Below are 19,727 nucleotides of genomic sequence, written 5' to 3'. Positions count from 1 at the left end.
TTGGCTGGGTCGGGTCAGGTAGCCTCCCCTAGGGTAATTGTAGCCGGAGGACCCGAGAGCGTAGCCAGACTAGGCTGTGTTCCTAGGCTGTGTCCCTAGGCTGTACAGAGTATCAGGACTGTTGGAGTGTTGTATTGTAATAAAGAAGTTACCTCTACAAGTGTCTCCGGAAACCATTACACACGTCTTTTGCCACTGCCGACAGTTGTATTTTGGAGTATTTAATGTTCATTTGGTGTTCTTTTAGTCTCGTGCTGATCATTCGTCCTGTCTGCTCGACATAGCATTTGCCACAAGTGCAATTAATCCGGGACACACCTTCTGTTGATAGCTTCAGTAATACATTAGTTTCCCAAGGTGAACACGTTACCAGTTTCTAATGTATTACTGTATTAGTGTATTAATTTCTATATTTTATGTACCATGCCAAATCTGACTCGGATGTTTTGTTTTTCCAAAAATCTGGCTAGTTGATCAATTACTCCCACAATGTACGGTATTTTAAAAATAATTTACTTACTTGGTCAGTGTCACCTTTCGTTTTATTTGATTTGGTTTTGGCATTCAGTGCCTTGTTGATTTGTGCACCATTGTAACCATTCAATTGCAGCGCTCCTTTAACATGTTTAATTTCACTTCTCAGACTATCACCATCTGACACTTTCTTAGCCCAATATATGAGTGTCTTGATGAGAGAGGATTTCTGTGTGGGGTAATGGTGTAACTACGTTCAGATAGGTGTCCGTGTGCGTTTTCTTTCGGTAAACGCTGTGTGTTGTTTTAACATTTCAGCTGTGCCCGAGCAGAATAATCAGAAATGGGAGAGTTCTGTCAACTTACACTAACATGATGAACTGGATGGATGGCTTTTGCGAGTTGAGATGATTTAGAAATTCGTTAAGTGTATTTTTGCCGTGTGGCCAGACCACCAGTGTGTCATCCACATATCTAAATCAAGCAGAGTGTGCTTGAGGATATTCATTTTGCTTCAAAATCTTCCATATACAAATTTGCAATCACAGGAGAGAAAAGAGAGCCCATTGCTGCTACTTCCTTTTGTTAATAGAAATTACCTTTCCACAAGAAATAGGTGTTCTTTAGACAGTGTTCAGCTAGTCGTGGGATATCTTTGGCAGAACCTGTGTTCGTTACCAGAGTATCGAGTAATTTAAATGACTCGTTGACCGAAACCCTTCGTGAACAGAGAAGTTACATCAAAACTTATGAGAATATCATTAGGGTTAAGCTTAATAGCTTTAATTATATTTACGAGATGTTCTGAGTTTTCAATGAAGGAAGAGGTCCTACCGATGTAGGGCTGTATTTGTTTCGTTATATATTGTGCTAATTTGTATGTGGCAGAGCCTATTGAACTCACTATGGGTCTTAATAGGACATCAGGTTTCTGAATCTTTGTTTGACCATAAAGTCTTGGTGGTTTTGGTGCCCTTGGTTTGATCAAGGTATTGCGCTTCCAAAAAAACCTTTATTATGGATGATATTGGTCGTGAAAGCCTAGGTGTTAAGCTCACCGTATGTTGTGCGGTAATACAATTATGGTACAGCAAATATAATACTAAAACTAAACTGTATAGGGTAATCATGTGCTACTCAATCATTGTTTAAATTGTCACGAAACTGAAAACAAATGATTTTAAACGTTATTGTCTATACGGCACACAGTAGACCTTCGATACAATTCTGAAACTATTTTATGGATGATGAATGGTGCAAGATTAATTTTAAAACGCTATTTTAGATCCTGCAGGAAAATAAATTTTGAATTGATTTCCAATAATAATACTTTGTTGCCTTTTGTTGTGATCAAGTATGTACTCTCTCTTATGTAATAATAGTAATAAAGTAATCAGATATCATCATTTATTATCGCCATATGTGAACTACTGCAGTGAAACAATTTTAAATGTGTAAATCTGAGTAAAAATTATAATTTTGCATTTGGAAAGCTACTAAATAGAAAGATTATTTCGCAGTGGTGCACAAGCAGAAATAACAACAACAAAACTCAACACATTCGTCAAATTATTTAATAGGTGATGTTCCAGACAACTACGAGGTAACTATTTATATGCCAATTTAAATACCGGTCATCGAAATAAGAATAAATGTGTAGTTCTCATCAGGCCCCATGGTGTAAAGTGGGTATCCGACCATGATCCACTCTGTCTCTCTGTATGTGCAATGAAGAATGAAGAAGGGCCATTTGCAGAAACGTGACCTATTTTAATTTTTTTCCTTTGAAGGCAGCTTTATTGACGAATGTGTTGAGGTTTCGACACATATATACTGTAAATAGAAATGTTAAGGCGAAGGTGATTGAATAACAGAGACCATTGTTTGGCACTGCAGTGAGAAGCTGTCACACAAACTTTAGGGAAACACTCTATTCATGATTTATCTTACATTACTTTAACAATGTAAAACGGATATCCAATGATCGTTTGCTGCGGTAATGTAGCTGGGACCACTCACCTACACAGGTGACCCCAATATGACAACTTACTCCCCAATTGTTTCAAAATCAAGAGGACGTTGAATAGAGATGTATATTTAGTGTTCGTTGGAAGAGAAATTCCCTTAATGTGGCCTTTTTCAAGTGATATCTCCACTTGTGTGGGATGTTCTATGAGTGGGGCGGGGGGGGGGAGATTGGTTGGTACCTAATTGAGGGCCATTTACCTTGGCTCATGATCTATTTTCCGACTGCATATCTGTGAGAAAGAACTTGGTAGCTCATCGGATTCCTCCAGTATAAATAAATATTCTGAATCTATTTAACGGTCTTTCTCAACATTACTGAGGTCACCCATAGGTTGCGGTGTCACCTTGGTTACTCGTATCGCAATTATCTCCATAGTAACCAATCTGCAGAAACACAGTGGCCTCATTGTATAGCCAGAAGTTGATGCTGAAAAAAATGAGGGTCAAAACAATCTGCGACATCTTTTAACTTTGGTCAAATTATTGTTGAAAAAACAATCCTGAGTAGGAAATACAGCATAATAGAATGATACTGGGTGGAGTGTTGGGACTGTGGTTAGTGCACCATGCTGTGAACCGGGTTTCCGAGTTCAATACCCGGGCCATGACGAACATCAGTGCTGTTGTCGCAACAGGAACAACCCACCACATTCACCAAATTGCAGACCAGCATGGTGAAGTATGACCAAGTAATTATCACTGCCAGGACGGAATGGGGATCCCGTAATACAACAAGGTGTGTGTTGTATTGATCCATTGCGCAATATAATAATTATCTACTCATTGGTGTATGTTTATGGCTGTATAATTTTATGTAACGTCATTGTAACGAAAGGGATTATACCGTACATTGGTGTTTCAGCTGACGCAGGTGGCTCGGCATGATTCTCTGGTGCACGTTTTAGGCTGAACTGGAAGCTTGTGAAAACCACAGGTCTCCGTATTTTTCCATTTATCAACAGGTCCTGCAATACAGTAGTGGATGTTAAAGAATCCATGACATATTAGTTCACAAGAAAAGACTATCGCCTGTCTGTTTCAGGAACAGCAGATAAATTAAGATAACACATTTTCACTATTCCTACATCACTTTGATTTACCAGGACTCCCTTAAAAAACGACTATGATCTCCATGCGTCTCATAATTATATTAGTGATACACTGATTTCTTAAGTGTAATGATAGACACGTTATTACTATCATCATTATTGTCAATGCACTGTTGGATGAAGGTCTCCCCCAAGCCATCACCATTCTTCATGGTCCAATCCATCTCACACCTGCATATGAACTGATCTCATCACTCTATTTCCATGATAGTCATCTTCTCAGATGCATTATAACCTTTGGCTGCCATTCCATTTCCAGTCTTGATCATGGCCCATCATCGTCATCATCATCGATCATTATTGTAACATTATGTCCTGCCTAAGACAAATTACTTTGATTCAGTCAACACGATGTCTTTCGTTTGCATTTGTTCCCTGATTCCTGCGTTCCTCTTTTGTTGCTCAGGGTAATTTCAAATTCTTGAAATTACATCTTCATGCTTTGCACACATTGATATGAATGTGATAACATCCTCTAAGTATCGGAGAGAAAAACAGCCTATTGTAAAGCGAGTTTCATGTCTAACATACAGTTGACTTGACTTGTTTAAAAAAGAAGCAGGCACGGCAATGAATAGCCATCACGAATGTCAGTCCATGTCAACCAGTGGCAGCAGCATTACGCATGTGGAGTATTCCTTTAGGCTAATTTTAAGCCAGGGTTCCTCTAACGTGCTTATGCCAGAGATGCATGGTTCTTGCCTTCGCCAATTGCGCATTAAAATGTAACACGTTGTTATACGGCATACGGGGAATGGCGTGTGATTAAGTTAGACCCATACGTGTGCATCAGCTGTTGATTATTGATTTAAACTGTAGTCAGGTTACTTTTCTGGGCTCAAGGGTTATTAATTGTAGAGACAATCCTTGTACCAGTGCTCATGTTCTGTCTGTCCCAGGTCATATATGAATCAATGAAACGTATTGCAAGAGTAAACCTCTGTCTATTGCCGTATTAACGTGAACTTTTAATTTCTTAAATGTTACATTCGTATAAATATATACAAGTATCACAAATTAATATACATTTCCTTAAAAAACATGGCATGCAAGCAACGAAAACCTACATCTTATGACGTTAACAGTTTTATGAGTTTCGATTAAGTTTAGCACATTTGTGTTGAATTCAATGTTCACTGCGTATTCACATACACAGCAGTGCACAGTACTTAGCAAATCATTAACGTTATGAATCCGGAGAGCTAAGTTCGATTCCCAGCCACGGGTAGCATCAATGGCGAGTGGTGAATGTCCTGGACTCTCACCCTTCACCAATCCACCGTGACCGGCATAGTGAGGTTATGGTAAAACAACCTGCATGGCCAACACTGTGTGGGGAGGCATAGAGCCAGAAACGGATTGATAAAACACAGTCAATTTTCGATTTAAAGCTTTCGTGACTGCAGGGATTCATCTTCTTGGTTCTTTCGGTAAAGACCTGTTCTTCATCTGAGGACGGCTGCTTGCGTTGTGGCCGAAACGTCGTGAGAATTATTTTATTATGTTTTATGTTTATTATTTTATTATTTCCATTCTACGTGACTTTACCGAAAGAACCAAGAAGAAAAAAACAGTCAATTTTAATTGTTATACTTGTATTACTATTATAGACATAGCATAAAAACTAACGTAATGAGAGCTAATGCACTTTCAATTACAGTACATGGCACTGGTGGAAATATTTCAAATTATTGTTATCAGCTTTTATATGCCTCAGGTTTTCTGTTTAGACGAAAAACACTATATGAATACAGTGAGTCGTCTGAAAATATAAAATGTATTTCTGGTCAAGTATATAGCTGAATTTTTAATCAAGTTTAGTGTGTACTTTCTCGTCTGTGAATACAATCAATTGCATGATATTAATGTGCACACTTCTGTGTAAAGAATTACCACATGTACTCTCAGAACTGCGTAACAATTGTCTCATTACATTTTCTGTACATTGACGGCCGCCGCTGGGATTTTGAGGTCCTGCCCCAAGGGCTGCATCACTCTAACCCACTTAGACAAAAACAAGAACGACGCAAAAGCCAATTCCACTTTGTTTACAGCGTGTAAAAATAGCACGCTAACTGCACAATTCAATATCCATCGTGCCTGATTTTCAGCTATTTGTGGGGGGGGGGGGGGAAATCTTTCAGGAGGTAAAGGTGACAGAGTGCTAACGTAATTGTGGTAGCCTTTGTTATCTTGTTGAAGTCCGTTTGCTTTTTATATCATGTAAAGCGAATTCCCCAAAGTCCATGACAAATCTTGCTGTGGTATTTTATATCAATATTATGGGGGGGGGGAGAAACAAGCTAAACATTGTATACACTCAATGCAATGCTAAAATGTGATGATAAGGGGAACTGTAAAACAACTTTTGCGACAAGAACATTTTCACGGAAAAGAAAACAAAATATCTGCGTGTATAGTGTACAGAAACTTCACTTAATATTAAAATGTCCACAGTTAACCCTCTCTCAGCAGGAGGTCGCTCCTTATCCCTGCTGCTCGCGCGGTCTGGAGCTTCCTGTGGCCGTCTGTCACATTGATTTGCACTGCTCAGGTCCAAGCGTTACAGCTTCCTCTTCTCTTCTGCTTACGACTGACTGACCATCTGTTGGCGCCATTAATAAATGCATATATAGACAAGACAAATCATGCTTATATGCATGGTTTTTGTAACTCTTTCCAATGTGCTATTATTGCTCGCAAGTTTTTTTTTTTAAGTTGATGAATGCGTAAATATTCCCTGCTATGACAAATGGATCAGAATCTTGGACATGCACGCTTCTGATCCAAATAACGAAAAGTGTTTGAAACAAGTGTTCATCACTGGATAATAATACCCTAATGTGCATGGACAATAATGATTAAATATGAATATGTTGATTGTAATTCAAATCCATGTTAATCAGTCCAATCTCTAAATGTGATGTTGCTTACTGTGTCATTTTCTTGCACTTAATCAAAAGCTGTAAATGTAAGCTCTTGGGCACGGGCTCCCCATGGAGATGACAACATGCCTCTGAACTTGCTGCTGTGAGCACCGCGTTGGCGAGATGTTAACAACCTCGCCTGGTATACAGCGAGCGTGGGTTCGATCCCAACCCCGACGCCTGTTGTATATTTGGAGTTTGCGTGTTTCTCCCCGTGACAGCGTGGATTTTTATCCGGGTCCTCCGGTTTTTCCCTCCACATGTAGAAACATGCGTCGAGAGTATGTGACTGCATTACATTTCCACGTGATAAGTCACTTCGTTGAGGCCAAGCGGCTTCTGGAAAAGAGCTATACATAGCTCAGTGAGCCTTACCTGGTAAAATACAAAAAAATATTATAAGTTCAAATTGTTATAAATGGTATGTAGCCGTCGAGCTGGGAAGCTTTTCTCTTGCCTGGTTTTTTGACTGCCTTCCCCGGTTGACTTAACCACTTATTATGATATTCTATTCATTTTACACGTGAAAGCCTGTTTAGCCAAAGTTATGTTGTAATAGTGTACATATACAAAGAAAGCCAAAGTTATTGTAGAAGACCCAGCAGTTTGAGGGGCTAACACTCAAAGCCTGCACAGATCACCTGACAGAAACCTACTTGCTGTACTACCTTCTACAGGCATCTTGTTTGTATGCACACAGGTGATTCTCACACGCGTATCCGCATTATCAACCATCTCCACCTAAAAATAACTACATTTCACGTACAGATTAACCACGATTAGAATTAATTGTAACATTAATTGTAACGCCGTGCTATATAAAAAGACAATTATAACATAACTACTTTAACTTTCTAATTGCATTGGTATAATACAGTACCATCTGCTGATGGAACCCAGGTTCAAGCTGCTCTAGAGTTTGTTTAGTTGAACAAATGTTGCTCTCCAATATTGGTCTGGAAAGCCAATATGCCGGTGGACTTCAAATGCATTTTCTTCACGTGTAGGAGCAGAGTGGGATTCTGCTGAGATACGCGTGAGCTCACACCGTGCCGCAATATTGTGCAAAATGAACGACGTTGCCGGAACGCAGTGCAGCTGACACGACTCGCAGTTTAGCTGCGAGCCACAGACCGGTCTACTGTGGCCGCGATTGAGCACCGCGAAAGGGTTTGCGGTGATCAGCATCAGCCCCGGGGACTGCCTCTCTCTCTCGCACAACAGCAACACAGCCAGTGACCAAACACTCTGTGATGGTCAAGCGATCAGTCAGTTACACTGAGACTTTTTGAAAATAATTAACTGCACCCTATAAATAATTCGGCTTGGTGTGGGTAAGATGTGGCACAGTGAAGAGTGCACTACGCTACAAACCCGGTGACCTGGGTTCAGTTCCCGGCTATGGGTAATATCAGTGGTGAGTGATATCTGAACAGGTCCTTGGCCCCGTCTACACCACTCCCACTGGCCAGCGTGATGTCGTCTGGCCAAACACCCCCCATTACCAACCCAGGCTGGGGAGGACTTCAAACAAGTTGACAGAGGGCTGTAAATTATTTTACTTTTTTGTTATATATCAATATTCTTACATAATACATTTATTTCCGTGATTAAAAAAAAGATCAAATATCATGAAGGTACTGTAAAAATAATGTGATCACGATTTTCACTGATGATTTTTGAGATGGCGGTAAATATTCCACAACTTCAATGCACAGATCATTGTCTCCGTAAGACAATATTGGTCTTTCATAACAAAATCAATGGTGAGCCTACGTTGGCAGTGGTGCACAAGCACCATTCATAGCACTTGAAGATTGTTTTCGGTTCTTTAATACGATTGATTGATATACACACGATTGTACTCGAAACCCACATTTTACACGTAAAATGGCTTCTTTAAAAAAATGGTCCGCACCTTCATCTGTATATATTAAACAGAATATTATAGGTATTTTAGTGACTAATTTATTACCAAGTATTGTTTTATTTTGATTAATTTGTCCATATATTACAGTACAGTATGCTAAAACTCACTTGACTGGTCATTATAAGTGCATGAGTGCCATTCCTAGTTACATTTACAATTAAACGTCAACCGTTGTACGACAGTTTTAACTCAATTACAGTACTGCCAAATGCGTTTGTGTGCTCATTAAAAATGCGCGTTCACATTTGCACATGTATATGTAAATCTCTCGACTTTCTGTCCGGGAGTGATGAAGCTGCGATTCAAAACTCATAACACACACATCTCTAGCCAGCATCGTGAGGACGCTTGGAAGAAGGACATATTCAACATGTAATCCGCAGGGCAATGAATCTTGAGCAAATTCAATTATTTGGTCATAGCTCAACTATAAGCACAGCGAGATGACTTTGAAATTAGATGTGTGAAGTGCCGCTTGATATTGCATTGGGACCTGCTCAATATCTTGGCATCGGATGTCTCCTGGAATCCCACAATATGTGTAATTACAGCACAGTTGAGCTCATAAAAAACGAATCACGTTCGGTTTTCGGACCGAATTACATTTTTAGTCACAATTATCTGTAAAGTCATATAGAAAGAATGTTATCAGTATTGTTAAATTGACAGACATTCAGCCTTTTAGATATAAATACATAATGGCCTTCCTCTTCATCAGACCAACAAGGTCATCTTTGCCTTCATTTAATATGCGACTACAGTACTGTACATTAACACAACTATAATGAACTGGCATGACATCTGTTCATATGTTATGGCAATTGACCCCCACAACCTACATTAGCTGAACTTTCGGTAAAATTGCCGAATTAATCATGTTCGTGTCATGCATGACTGGCATCAAACCACTTACATCAACACAATGAGTGTGGCTCAAGTGCCCTTCCAAGTCACCAATGACGTTGACTATTTCAAGTTTATTTGCTTAACCAGGTAATAACTCAAGAGACCAGGATAAGGTTCGTTTGCAAGAGTGAGCTAAATCGCAAAAATGGCAAAAGCAATGAGTTAAATAAAGTAACGACGCAAGGATTTACCTTGCCCACGCTTTCATTGCTCCGCTGGGCGACCTCTGGGTTGAAGGTCACGCGTGATAACAATTGCTTAATGGCAACATCCCAGATTTGCTAATATTTGACTTTTTAAATCTTCGCTCAGCGTGTGGCTGTTAGATCACACGTTTAAATATAGAGTCAAATGTGTGAAGTTTAAGGGTAATCTCAATGTAAAACAACTAATCAACAGAATGCGTTCATCTAAGATCATCCTTTTGGCATTTTTTTCTTTTGCCGTACTTTGTGGCAACATTTTTCAAATCACAATAATAGTTATATCATACATTCCAGACTTAATACTGAAAACTGAAAATAATTGCATCGAATGATTGTTCAAACGAAAGATATACCGGCAAATGCCCTTGGCTCTTTCAACTCATCAGCTTGGATTTGCCCTCAGTCCCGAGAGTTATGCGGCCGAAGCCGCTTGTAGCTTTTCCCAAAAACATCTTCCATCTTCCATTCTGGTTATATCTTCTACTATAATATATATTATACCATATTTATCCACAGTATACTCTTTGGTTTTTTTCGGTTAAGTCACGTAGGTTAAAAATAAAATAAATCATTTATTTTATAATAAATATTTAAAATATTTAAAATAAATCATTTATTTTATTTTTAACCTACGTGACTTTACCGAAAAAGACCCAAAGAGTATAAATCCTTGCAGTCACGAAAGCTTCAAATGTAGAATTATCCACAGTATATTTTGGACCATGCGTATTAGACCTTAAGAAATATGTTAGACCCCCCCCCCCCAAGCTTAGAGACTCTCTTTTGAAAGTTTACCGCTTGGGATGTTTATCCAATTGTTTATCAAGCGCTTCTCTGCCTTTGGGAAGAGACTGGGGTACCTAGAGAAACCCGCACACATGAAGGGATAACAAGGCAACGTTTTGCACAGATATACTGAAGTATGTCACCAACCTACTTGAACATATCGTGCTGTCAAGTACCTCCTGTATCCCCTGCGCACATCTTCTCGGATATCTTCAGTGGTTCATTTTACAAACACCTCAGTGATCTTTCTGGTATCTTCTAATAGCACATCATCATACATCTCTCAGGCAATTCCCCGTACATCTTCCCGCTAAGATCTCCAAACATTCATGATATCGGCCAAACATCTAAAAGAAACAGGACCATCCTGAAGACCCTTGAGACTCAAGCAAGGCTTTCCTGCTGTGTGATTCAGTACTTTTTAGATAAACGGATTAGTCCGTGTAAATGTTTGTTTCAATACCTCCTCTTTGAACGCGCCACGGATTTCAGTGAGTGAGCTATCAATTGAAATTGTCGTAAATATGAAAAACATTATTTTGTTTCACCTTTGGATCGATATTTTTTTTGGTGCAAAGGCCCAGGCGCTGTTCACAAGAACCTACTTCTCAGCATCACTGCGCCAAAACATTGTATACTTGTGTTATTATCATTATAAGGCTATAATTATTATTGTTTTGTTTAACGGGTATGATTGATCAAGTTCCTTAATTGTAATTGATGTTTTACCCTTGAATCTTAATGGGCAATCAAATCTTTAAATGACCATAAAAACCCATCTTCATAACACAAGTTTCAAATAACACACAGACAGGTGTCAACACCACTCAGCATTTATAATTGTTCTTGCATAATGCTCAGACGTCGAGTGCTTTTTGTACATTTATTTGTGTGATCTCGACGGGTTTCCCCATTAGCTGGATTATATTATTACATCTCTCCATGGCATCTCCCGCTTACATTTCCTAACATCTCCCTGTAATGTTTTCCCGCACGTGCCGTGCTATGTGGTATCAGTCGTAATAAGCTGTGCAGAACCCTGCTTGTCAAAGCGTGTGGAACGGCCATAATGGCTTGTGGCACCATTTCGGGTGGGCCCTGCCACGTTTTTTCAGTAAGGAGCGACGTTGCTGTGTCTAATCCCAATTGAGTAGTTTGTTGGTAATCTGGCAGCAATGGGATGCTTGACCAACACCAATTACATTGAACGTTCTTTTTTTTCAACTATGGGGGGAAAATTCGAGATCCCAGAGTAAATCCATCCAAAATCGGGGTATAACATGCAAACTCCACACAGAAAATGCACCCGAGTCAGGAATCGAACCCAGGATCTGCTTGTCGTGATGCGCAAGCGTTAGCACTGCACCGCCTCTGCCGCAATACGATCGATCTCGTCAGATCTCGGCAGCTAAGCATGTGTGGGCCTGGAAAGCGGTTGGATGGGCAGTCTCCATGCATAAATTCGGACTCATGTGCTGGTGTCGGGACAGCGTTGTACCATACTGTGCTCCAACGTCCATGCTCTCCCGCCTTCCTTCACCAACCGGCACTGACCAGCATGGTGAAGTATGGGCATACGACCTCTGTGACCCGCACGGCGTATGGAGAATCATCATCCAGCAGTGGATGAACAGGGCTGTACTTGAACACGTATACTCACAGCTCGATACTGAATGACGCAATTTGCGCTGCGCTGTTACCCAGTACCAAAAATAATAGCATCCGCCGTTAATGAAGAGGTATGAAATGACAGCGTTGTGAAAGGTTTATTTATTTTTTACTACATTTAATTAACAAGTGGGCTAAAAGTATACACTGAAATCAGTCGTCTGCATTCATACAAGTTGCACGGATTTGCCCAACAAGGATGCACGCTACACGCAGAGTATAGAGACACAGGACAAATACATTATAGCCATTCTCAATCCACGAGTTGATGACGCTTTTGGGGGTCGTTTGACCATACTTCACCACGCTGGTCAGTGCGGGTTGGCGAAGGAGGACGCCTGGGAAGGACTCGTTTAGATAGTAATCACTCGCCACTGATGCCCGTGAGCCGTGGCCAGGAATCCAACTGCGGTGGCCGGGGTTCATGGAGCGTAATGAGTTAACCACCGCACCACCACCGCTCTACCCTCCCACGTAAAACAGACACGACATATATTCTTAGGTTTTTTTCGGTAAAGTCACGTAGGTAAAAAATTAAAATTAATAAAAGTCAAATAAAAATCACGTTTCACAGCACGATAGCTGTACCTTGATACAGCTATCATGCTGTGACGGTTCCACCTGAAGACGAAAGCTTGTGTTGCCTCCGAAACGTCGTGATTTTTATTTTATTTTATTAATTTTAATTATTTACCTACGTGACTTTACCGAAAAAACCTAAGAATATGAATCCTTGCAGTCATGAAAGCTTCAAATCTAGAAGACACGATATACTGTATACTTTATAATTGTACAGCAATGAATACCAAATACACTGCATTTGAAATCGCACACGCTGCCGTTTAATCGTTTAATAAGTACCGTAAACACATGTTTAACATTGCGACCAATATATAGTGTCCCTTCCTCGTATAAACACGGTTAATAGTCCATACGAATAAGACATTACCTCAATGCTAAACCAATCTCCGAATGAAAAGTTTCACTGGGTTCAAAGAGCTATAGGGTGGTCCATTTATAGATATCCTACTTGTAAATATATATGGGAAAATATTTTAAAGGAAATTACAGTTTAAGATAGCGATACAGCTTTCGCCACGGTGCGCAACCACAGATAATAATTTTAAAATGCCCAACACGCTTGTTAATAACACTGCATTCAAAGGAGAGAAAATCTATATATAATAGGCAACGTTTGCGTTAATGTTCTCTGCATGTCCATCACCAATATCAATAAAGTTCACTTGCTACATATTTGAACACTCTCCTCTGTGAGACATGGAGCTATCGTCTTCGCGTTATTCGATCACCTGTTGGTTTGAAACGTGGTCATGAGAAATCCACGGTGTGTCTACGAATGGATCGCCCTGCAGAGGATAATTGAGGATCGCGCAGCGCACGCCAGAAATCAGATTAACGATCTCTGAATATCTTCTTGGTTCTTTCGGTAAAGTCACGTAGAAGGGAAGTAATAAAATAATAAAAATAAAACATAATAAAATAATTCTCACGACGGTGAGGACGGCTGCTTGCGTTGTGGCCGAAACGTCGTGAGAATTATTTTATTATGTTTTATTTTTATTATTTTATTACTTCCCTTCTACGTGACTTTACCGAAAGAACCAAGAAGATGAATCCCTGCAATCACGAAAGCTTTAAATCGAAATCTCTGAATATGTACAACAACTTTGTTTTAATTGTCATGACCTTTGTACCGCTCACGACCGAACATGTATACATTCTCAAAATAATCAATCATGAGTAACGCAAGTAAGTACACGGTAGTAGCACGACTTCGGAGAGGAAAACGGCACTGACGATTTAAACATAACTTAAGGTTTTAATTCTCGGTGATCCTGCTTTAGGCATCACATGAATTAAATCCGTATACTCGTTACGTCCTTTTTGAAAATGCAGCACAGGTGTTATAAATTTCGCCAAGGCAGGATTATTTTACACACTACATCGAACAATAAAAAAAAACGTGCGTGAGCATGTCCCCACCATTTCTCGTTCTTGAATACCCACGAGAGTGTAAACCACAGTTCCAGTCGGCGCAGACGCAGTTCCAAATCAAGTGTCCAATGGCCAAACGCTCTTCCATATCCACGAGCGGCTGAGATTTGGTCCTCAGCCTGGGGTTGGTGGGACACGGGGGGAGTGAAGCGTCTCTCCCGCACTTCTTCACATGCTTCCGATCACGATCGCCTCCACCTCTTTGGAAGGTCTCCGCTCCTTGACCAGGAGGTTGAGCATGCTCTCGGACTTTATAAGGAGGTTGCAGCCCAGGAAGAAGATGCCGAACACCACGGTGATGGAGAGCACGCACATGACGGCGATCTGCACGACGCGCGTGATGTAGAGGCTGCGCTCCTCCAGCTCGGCAGACGAGGATCCAGGCCACGTGTCGTCGGACACCACCACCAGTGCCCGGTCGCAGCAGCTGGACGTCTGGACGCCGCTGCTCTGGTTGATGTTCAGGGCAGCCCTGAGCACTGCGCTCGCGTTCATCTTCGCCGCACGACGCTGCAGAGGGGCACCCCGTCGCCTCCCAACAGGCGCCAAGCAGCGAGCTCCACGCACACCACGCAAGCGAGAGAGAGAGAGAGACAGAGCTCTCGGTGAACTCTCTTGCTCACTGCGTCCTCGAGCGCATTGGGGAGCAACGCGTCTTCACTCACGCTGGAGGAGCTGGAGGAGAGAGATGGAGAGAGAAGCTCTGGCCAAAGCGGAGGAGGAGGAGGGGGTGCAGTGGCGCGCGTGACTCGTCCCGGTGCCGCTGGTTTTGATTCTGGCAGCTCTTCCATGTCACGGAGCTTTAAAAGACTTCGGAAGAGACCACGTGTAGGTGGCGGGGGTGGAAGAGGGTTGGGGTGGGTTGGGGAGTCGTGGTGCCTCGGAGGAGGAGGCTGTATAGATCACGCTGAGATAATATCGGGGAAATGCTAGGATACTGAAACAAAATAGATATATATTTTAGTCGATAATTTTGTTTTAATTATGGTGATGCCACAGTCAACGTATTCCCCGGATTATATGACGGCATCTTTTTTTGTTCCCTGTATTTGAGCGCAAAAGTTGGGGGTTGCGTCTTATAATCCGACCGGTGTGTGTGTGATGACATTTTGTTAAAAGTGCACATAGCCTGGCACAAGCGCCACTTCGTGGCGAATGCCTGTGTTGTTGTTGATATTTGTTTAATGTTATTGACACATGGCACAGGTTTGGGGTGCGTCTTTTCGGAGCCTCTCAAAATCCGGATGATGCGGTATTTAGATGCCACCCGTGTATGAATGGGTGATTGCACACGAAGCACCACGTGAACATATGGACTTGTACGTCAACTGCAATGATGGCACGACGAGTCGCGTATGTTAGGCGTACACAACGCGCGCGCAATCCATGACCACTGTCACGGTGTGTGGTGTGCAAACTCACACGGATTAAATGCAACGTGCACACGCGCGCATCCACGTGTTCAACTCGTAACGCGCACAGTTTTCGTTCACTCTCGTGGAGACAAAACGAGTCGGAGGCGCAGACAACCGGGAAGGCAATCACGTTGGTGAGCGGGGCGCCCAAAAACAAACCAAGGCTCTGCGGTCCTCGATGTATTAAGGTGTTTTCGGTCGATTAATGAGTTGTTTGCATGTGGGAGGAAACCGGATGAAAGAACCACGCGTACTCGGGTCAAACACTTTAGCCCATACAGACAACAACAGTTGTGAGTCCACATTTGCTGTGCCGCCTTCTCCTGGCAAGCCAGGGTTATGGCACCTCGACATCCAATTCTGTGTGACCCACCAAACCTCGCCTCCACGGCACTGAATGATCAAAGGCGCGCAGAGCCACCACCGCCAGTTATATTCCTGCTTGCCTATGTCCTACGACAGTCCAAATGGTCAAAACGTTTAGCACGATGAACTGGGGGCTTGCGAAAGAGCTGGTCAGTCGTGCAGCGTGACTCTGGGATGACGCCAGGGGAGGGCTATCGAGTTGACAAGCAAAGAGGTCCGCTTAAGAGACCGCGAGGTGCTTTGAAGTGGCGGTCAGCTGCTGCGTGGAGGCAGCTTGGAGTGGTGGGGTAGTGGAGTGACGGAGGTGGAGTGGTCGACGTGGAGAGCTTGTTTTAAAGGCAGTTAGAGGCAGAAAGTGTTGGTGGAAGGAGCTGCACGAGTGTGGAGGAGGAGGTCACACGTGGCTGAAGGGGAGGCCGCTTTGTAAGGGCTGCATTGTGCCGAGACGAAATGGCCTGTCACCATTTGTTAACAGTGGAAAATATAATCACGGGGCTATGTACGGAGAGACTTTGTACAGCAGCTGAAGGTCGCGTTTGGTACATTGCCGTGGTGCGGAAGGGTAATGAACTGGTCACCAGAGTGCAGGTCAGCTACTGGCATCAGCTTGTGTCACAATGGACCCCGTGGAATCAGCGGTGAGTAAATTACTTTGACTTCACTTCATGCGGTCTCTTGCCAGCATGACTAATGTTGAAGTTGGAGGAGAAGAAAAATAATAACACCTTGATGATGAATATTTCTGATGGAAACCAATGTGTGTTTTTAGTTTTAAAGATAGATTGTTGTGAATTTTTGGAGTACATTTTTGACTTGGCTGCTCGTCTATTTGATCACTGCCTAAACGTGCTGAGGCTGATTGTCTTGTATTAGTTGTTCCCCGTGCATACAGAAACAGGGTGTGCTTTGTACAACCTGTGCAAATGATGTTTGTGTCTTACCTGTATCCTGACCTTTTTGTGCTTAATGAGATACATTCTTATTCTCATTATCTAAATCCACACGATATAGGAGTGCCACAGTGGCGAGATGTTAATCACCTAGCCTGACATACAGGAGATCGTGGGTTCGATCCCGATCCTGACGACTGTATTTTTTTCCTCCACATTTAGAAACATGCGTTTAGAGTATTTGGCTGCTGTAAATTTCCACGTAATAAGCCATTTCGTTGAGCTATCATTTGTGGCCAGGTCGCTTCTGAAAAAGAGCTGTAAAGCTCAGTGGGCCAAACCTGATAAAAATAAGTTTTTTATATGCAGTACACGCTGTAGGAGTGTTTGTCAGAAATGTCTGTCTTTCTTGTTTATCATTATCAATTATAATCACCAGCCATGATCTATCCACTGCTTAATCAATGCCTCCACAAACGATCACCATCTCTCATGGTCTCACAATGCAACAATCCACCGAACGTACTTACACGAGCTCTTCTTATCACCCCGTCTCCGTGGTGGATTCCTCACAGCGTGCATGTTCCCACCTTTAGCTGCCACTATCCCTTCTACCAAAAACGCAGTTACTTTTCCTACGGTTAATATGGTTGTCTCTAACGTGCGTATGTTCTCTAATCCAAGTGTCCATCTCTCTGTCTCTCTCAGTGTGCACCTATCAGCCTTTATTCTATGTTGTGTCATACGTGGCAGAGCAGGTAATCTACACTGTTTAGAAACGTTCTTATTTTCAAACATTGGTGTGTTTCTTTTCGTTATTAAGTTCATTTCCAAACAAGATCCATCAACTCTCATCTGCCTTTTAAATTCAATAACTCATTCACCGTATGACTTTAGTTTTTTATCCATATTTGCAGACTTCTCTTTTCAATTATTCAATGTTATGCTGCAGTCGATTTTCATCTCTTAAAATTACTGTGATCAGAAAATATCAGATGTTCATATTTTCTCAAATTTGTTTGGCTATATTTCTTAAACCCAATTATCAGAAGAACATATATTTTGATGTTGCTGTGAATAACTTCGGAAAAAGCGCGTCTCCTTGTCTGAACCCTTTTCTCATTAAAAGTTTGAACTTTAATTTTATAATAAAAGTCAATGATTTTTAAAAGATATTTTGCTATTTAGGCCTGATTTTTTTTAAAATTCAGAACTTAAATGACTTCATAAATTTCTACTGAGTAAAATGCCTTTTCAAAGACCACAAAGACTATTCACTAGTATTTTAAAGAAAATATCCACGAAGTAAATGGTAGAGCAATCTTTCTTACTCCCAGCTTGCTGTTTTGTTTCGATTATCTCTACCTCACCATTATTCTGTTCCCAGTGATTTTCATAAACAATGTCTATGCATGCAAGAAGAGGCTACAAGATCCGTATATCTCCGAGTCAGTTTTATCACCATATTTTATATATAGAATTATCGCCACATAATTCCATCATTGAGATTTTCCATTTCTGTGAAAATATTTATGGAACAGAGCTACTACTTTTGTTCTAAAAATGGTTCCACTCTTTGATGGTGTTCACAGCCAAACATTTCAACATGTGCAGCAAACTGTTTCATTTTTAACTATGACATCTGGAATGTCCTTATGTTCATCTGAAAACAGTACATTGAATACACGGAACAATTATGAAAAAATGAGAGTCAGAGAGTACAACCAAAACGTGATTGAGGGTGTCATCATTAGCAATGAAAGCACTGGCGGAGCCAGTGGGGGATGGGGTGGCACGTGCCCCCCCAATGATCCGATCGAAATCCCTAATTTCGATCGGATCATTGGGGTTTATTAGTAATAAATCGGGATTTTGCGATCCCCACTGCCACTGTGTAGCATATTATTATGTGCCAGGGACTCTATGAGATGATAGGACAATAGTCTGAGTCCATAATTGGCAATAAGTAACGGCAAATAAATTATAAGTGACTCAGAATTGTGCGCAGTTGTGTATACAGGACACGACTTCCCTGAAGGCATTCACCTTCAGCGAGCGCGATGTCGATCACACAACGCGGTTCGAATTAGACCCTCGATCGATGGCTGCGCCATCGCAGCACACACGTCGAATAAAAAGCAAGGGACAAGTCCTTACTTACTAACAACTCCTCACTTACTAACAACTATAATTTGTCATTGCTGGAGGGGTTGCCCCCCTAACTGAAAATCCTGGCTCCGCCATTAAATGAAAGTTAAAAGGCAGTAAGAAGGCTTATGACGGGCAATTCACAAATGGTAGCCCTTAAGGAGAAAGATGAAACCATATCACATAATAGCCATATGTTTACATTAGTAAAGGGCTTTTATTTCGATTTAAAGCTTTCGTGACTGCAGGGATTCATCTTCTTGGTTCTTTCGGTAAAGTCACGTAGAAGGGAAGTAATAAAATAATAAAAATAAAACATAATAAAACAATTCTCACGACGTTTCGGCCACAACGCAAGCAGCCATCCTCAGGCGAAGAATGAAACACCCCAAGCTTGGAGCGTATATTTAAGCTGGGTTAGAGGGGGGGGAGGTGGGAAGAAGAGCGCCTAAACAAAATAATTTGCATATCAAGAGGAATTCAGCATATGGAAAATGCGTAGGAGGTGGGCGGGGGGGGTTCCAAATCAATACTATGCCCGTGCATTATGCAGGATTAGCAGCATCAAAGGGGGGGGGGGGAGGGGGGGAGCATTAACAAAGGAAAGGAATGTTAATAGTATGTAGCTGTAGTTACTAAACAACCACGTAAAAAACTACAGTATAAACTGCATGACAAACTAAAGTATAAACTACATAGCATCATCAGTAAACTTACTATACTCTACAATAAGCTGAGTTACTAACAGTAAGTAATACATGAAAAATTCTACGTTGTAAAAAATTATATAATATGCTTCCATCTAAACTTTATTCTCTTACATCACACGCGTCTATACCGTACTATATACTTCCATAG

General features: G+C 41.4%; 1 protein-coding gene across 1 annotated transcript; it reads right to left on the bottom strand.

Moving 5' to 3' along the window:
• Positions 1 to 13,588: 13,588 nt before the first annotated feature.
• Positions 13,589 to 14,596, bottom strand: LOC144733521 (protein reprimo-like). Its single transcript, XM_078615458.1, has one exon. The coding sequence runs from the start codon at positions 14,543 to 14,545 to the stop codon at positions 14,219 to 14,221; it is 327 nt and encodes a 108-aa protein (XP_078471584.1). The 5' UTR covers positions 14,546 to 14,596; the 3' UTR covers positions 13,589 to 14,218.
• Positions 14,597 to 19,727: the final 5,131 nt, after the last annotated feature.

This window comes from Lampetra planeri, chromosome 2 (assembly GCF_965212315.1).
Source record: "Lampetra planeri chromosome 2, kcLamPlan1.2.h2, whole genome shotgun sequence".
Lineage (NCBI taxonomy): Eukaryota > Metazoa > Chordata > Hyperoartia > Petromyzontiformes > Petromyzontidae > Lampetra > Lampetra planeri.
Note: the sequence above shows the minus strand (reverse complement) of the source record. Positions and strands in the feature narration are given on the sequence as shown.

Excerpts from the sequence above, each read along its gene's own strand:
- LOC144733521 (XM_078615458.1), bottom strand. The coding sequence starts at position 14,545 with ATGAACGCGAGCGCAGTGCTCAGGGCTGCCCTGAACATCAACCAGAGC.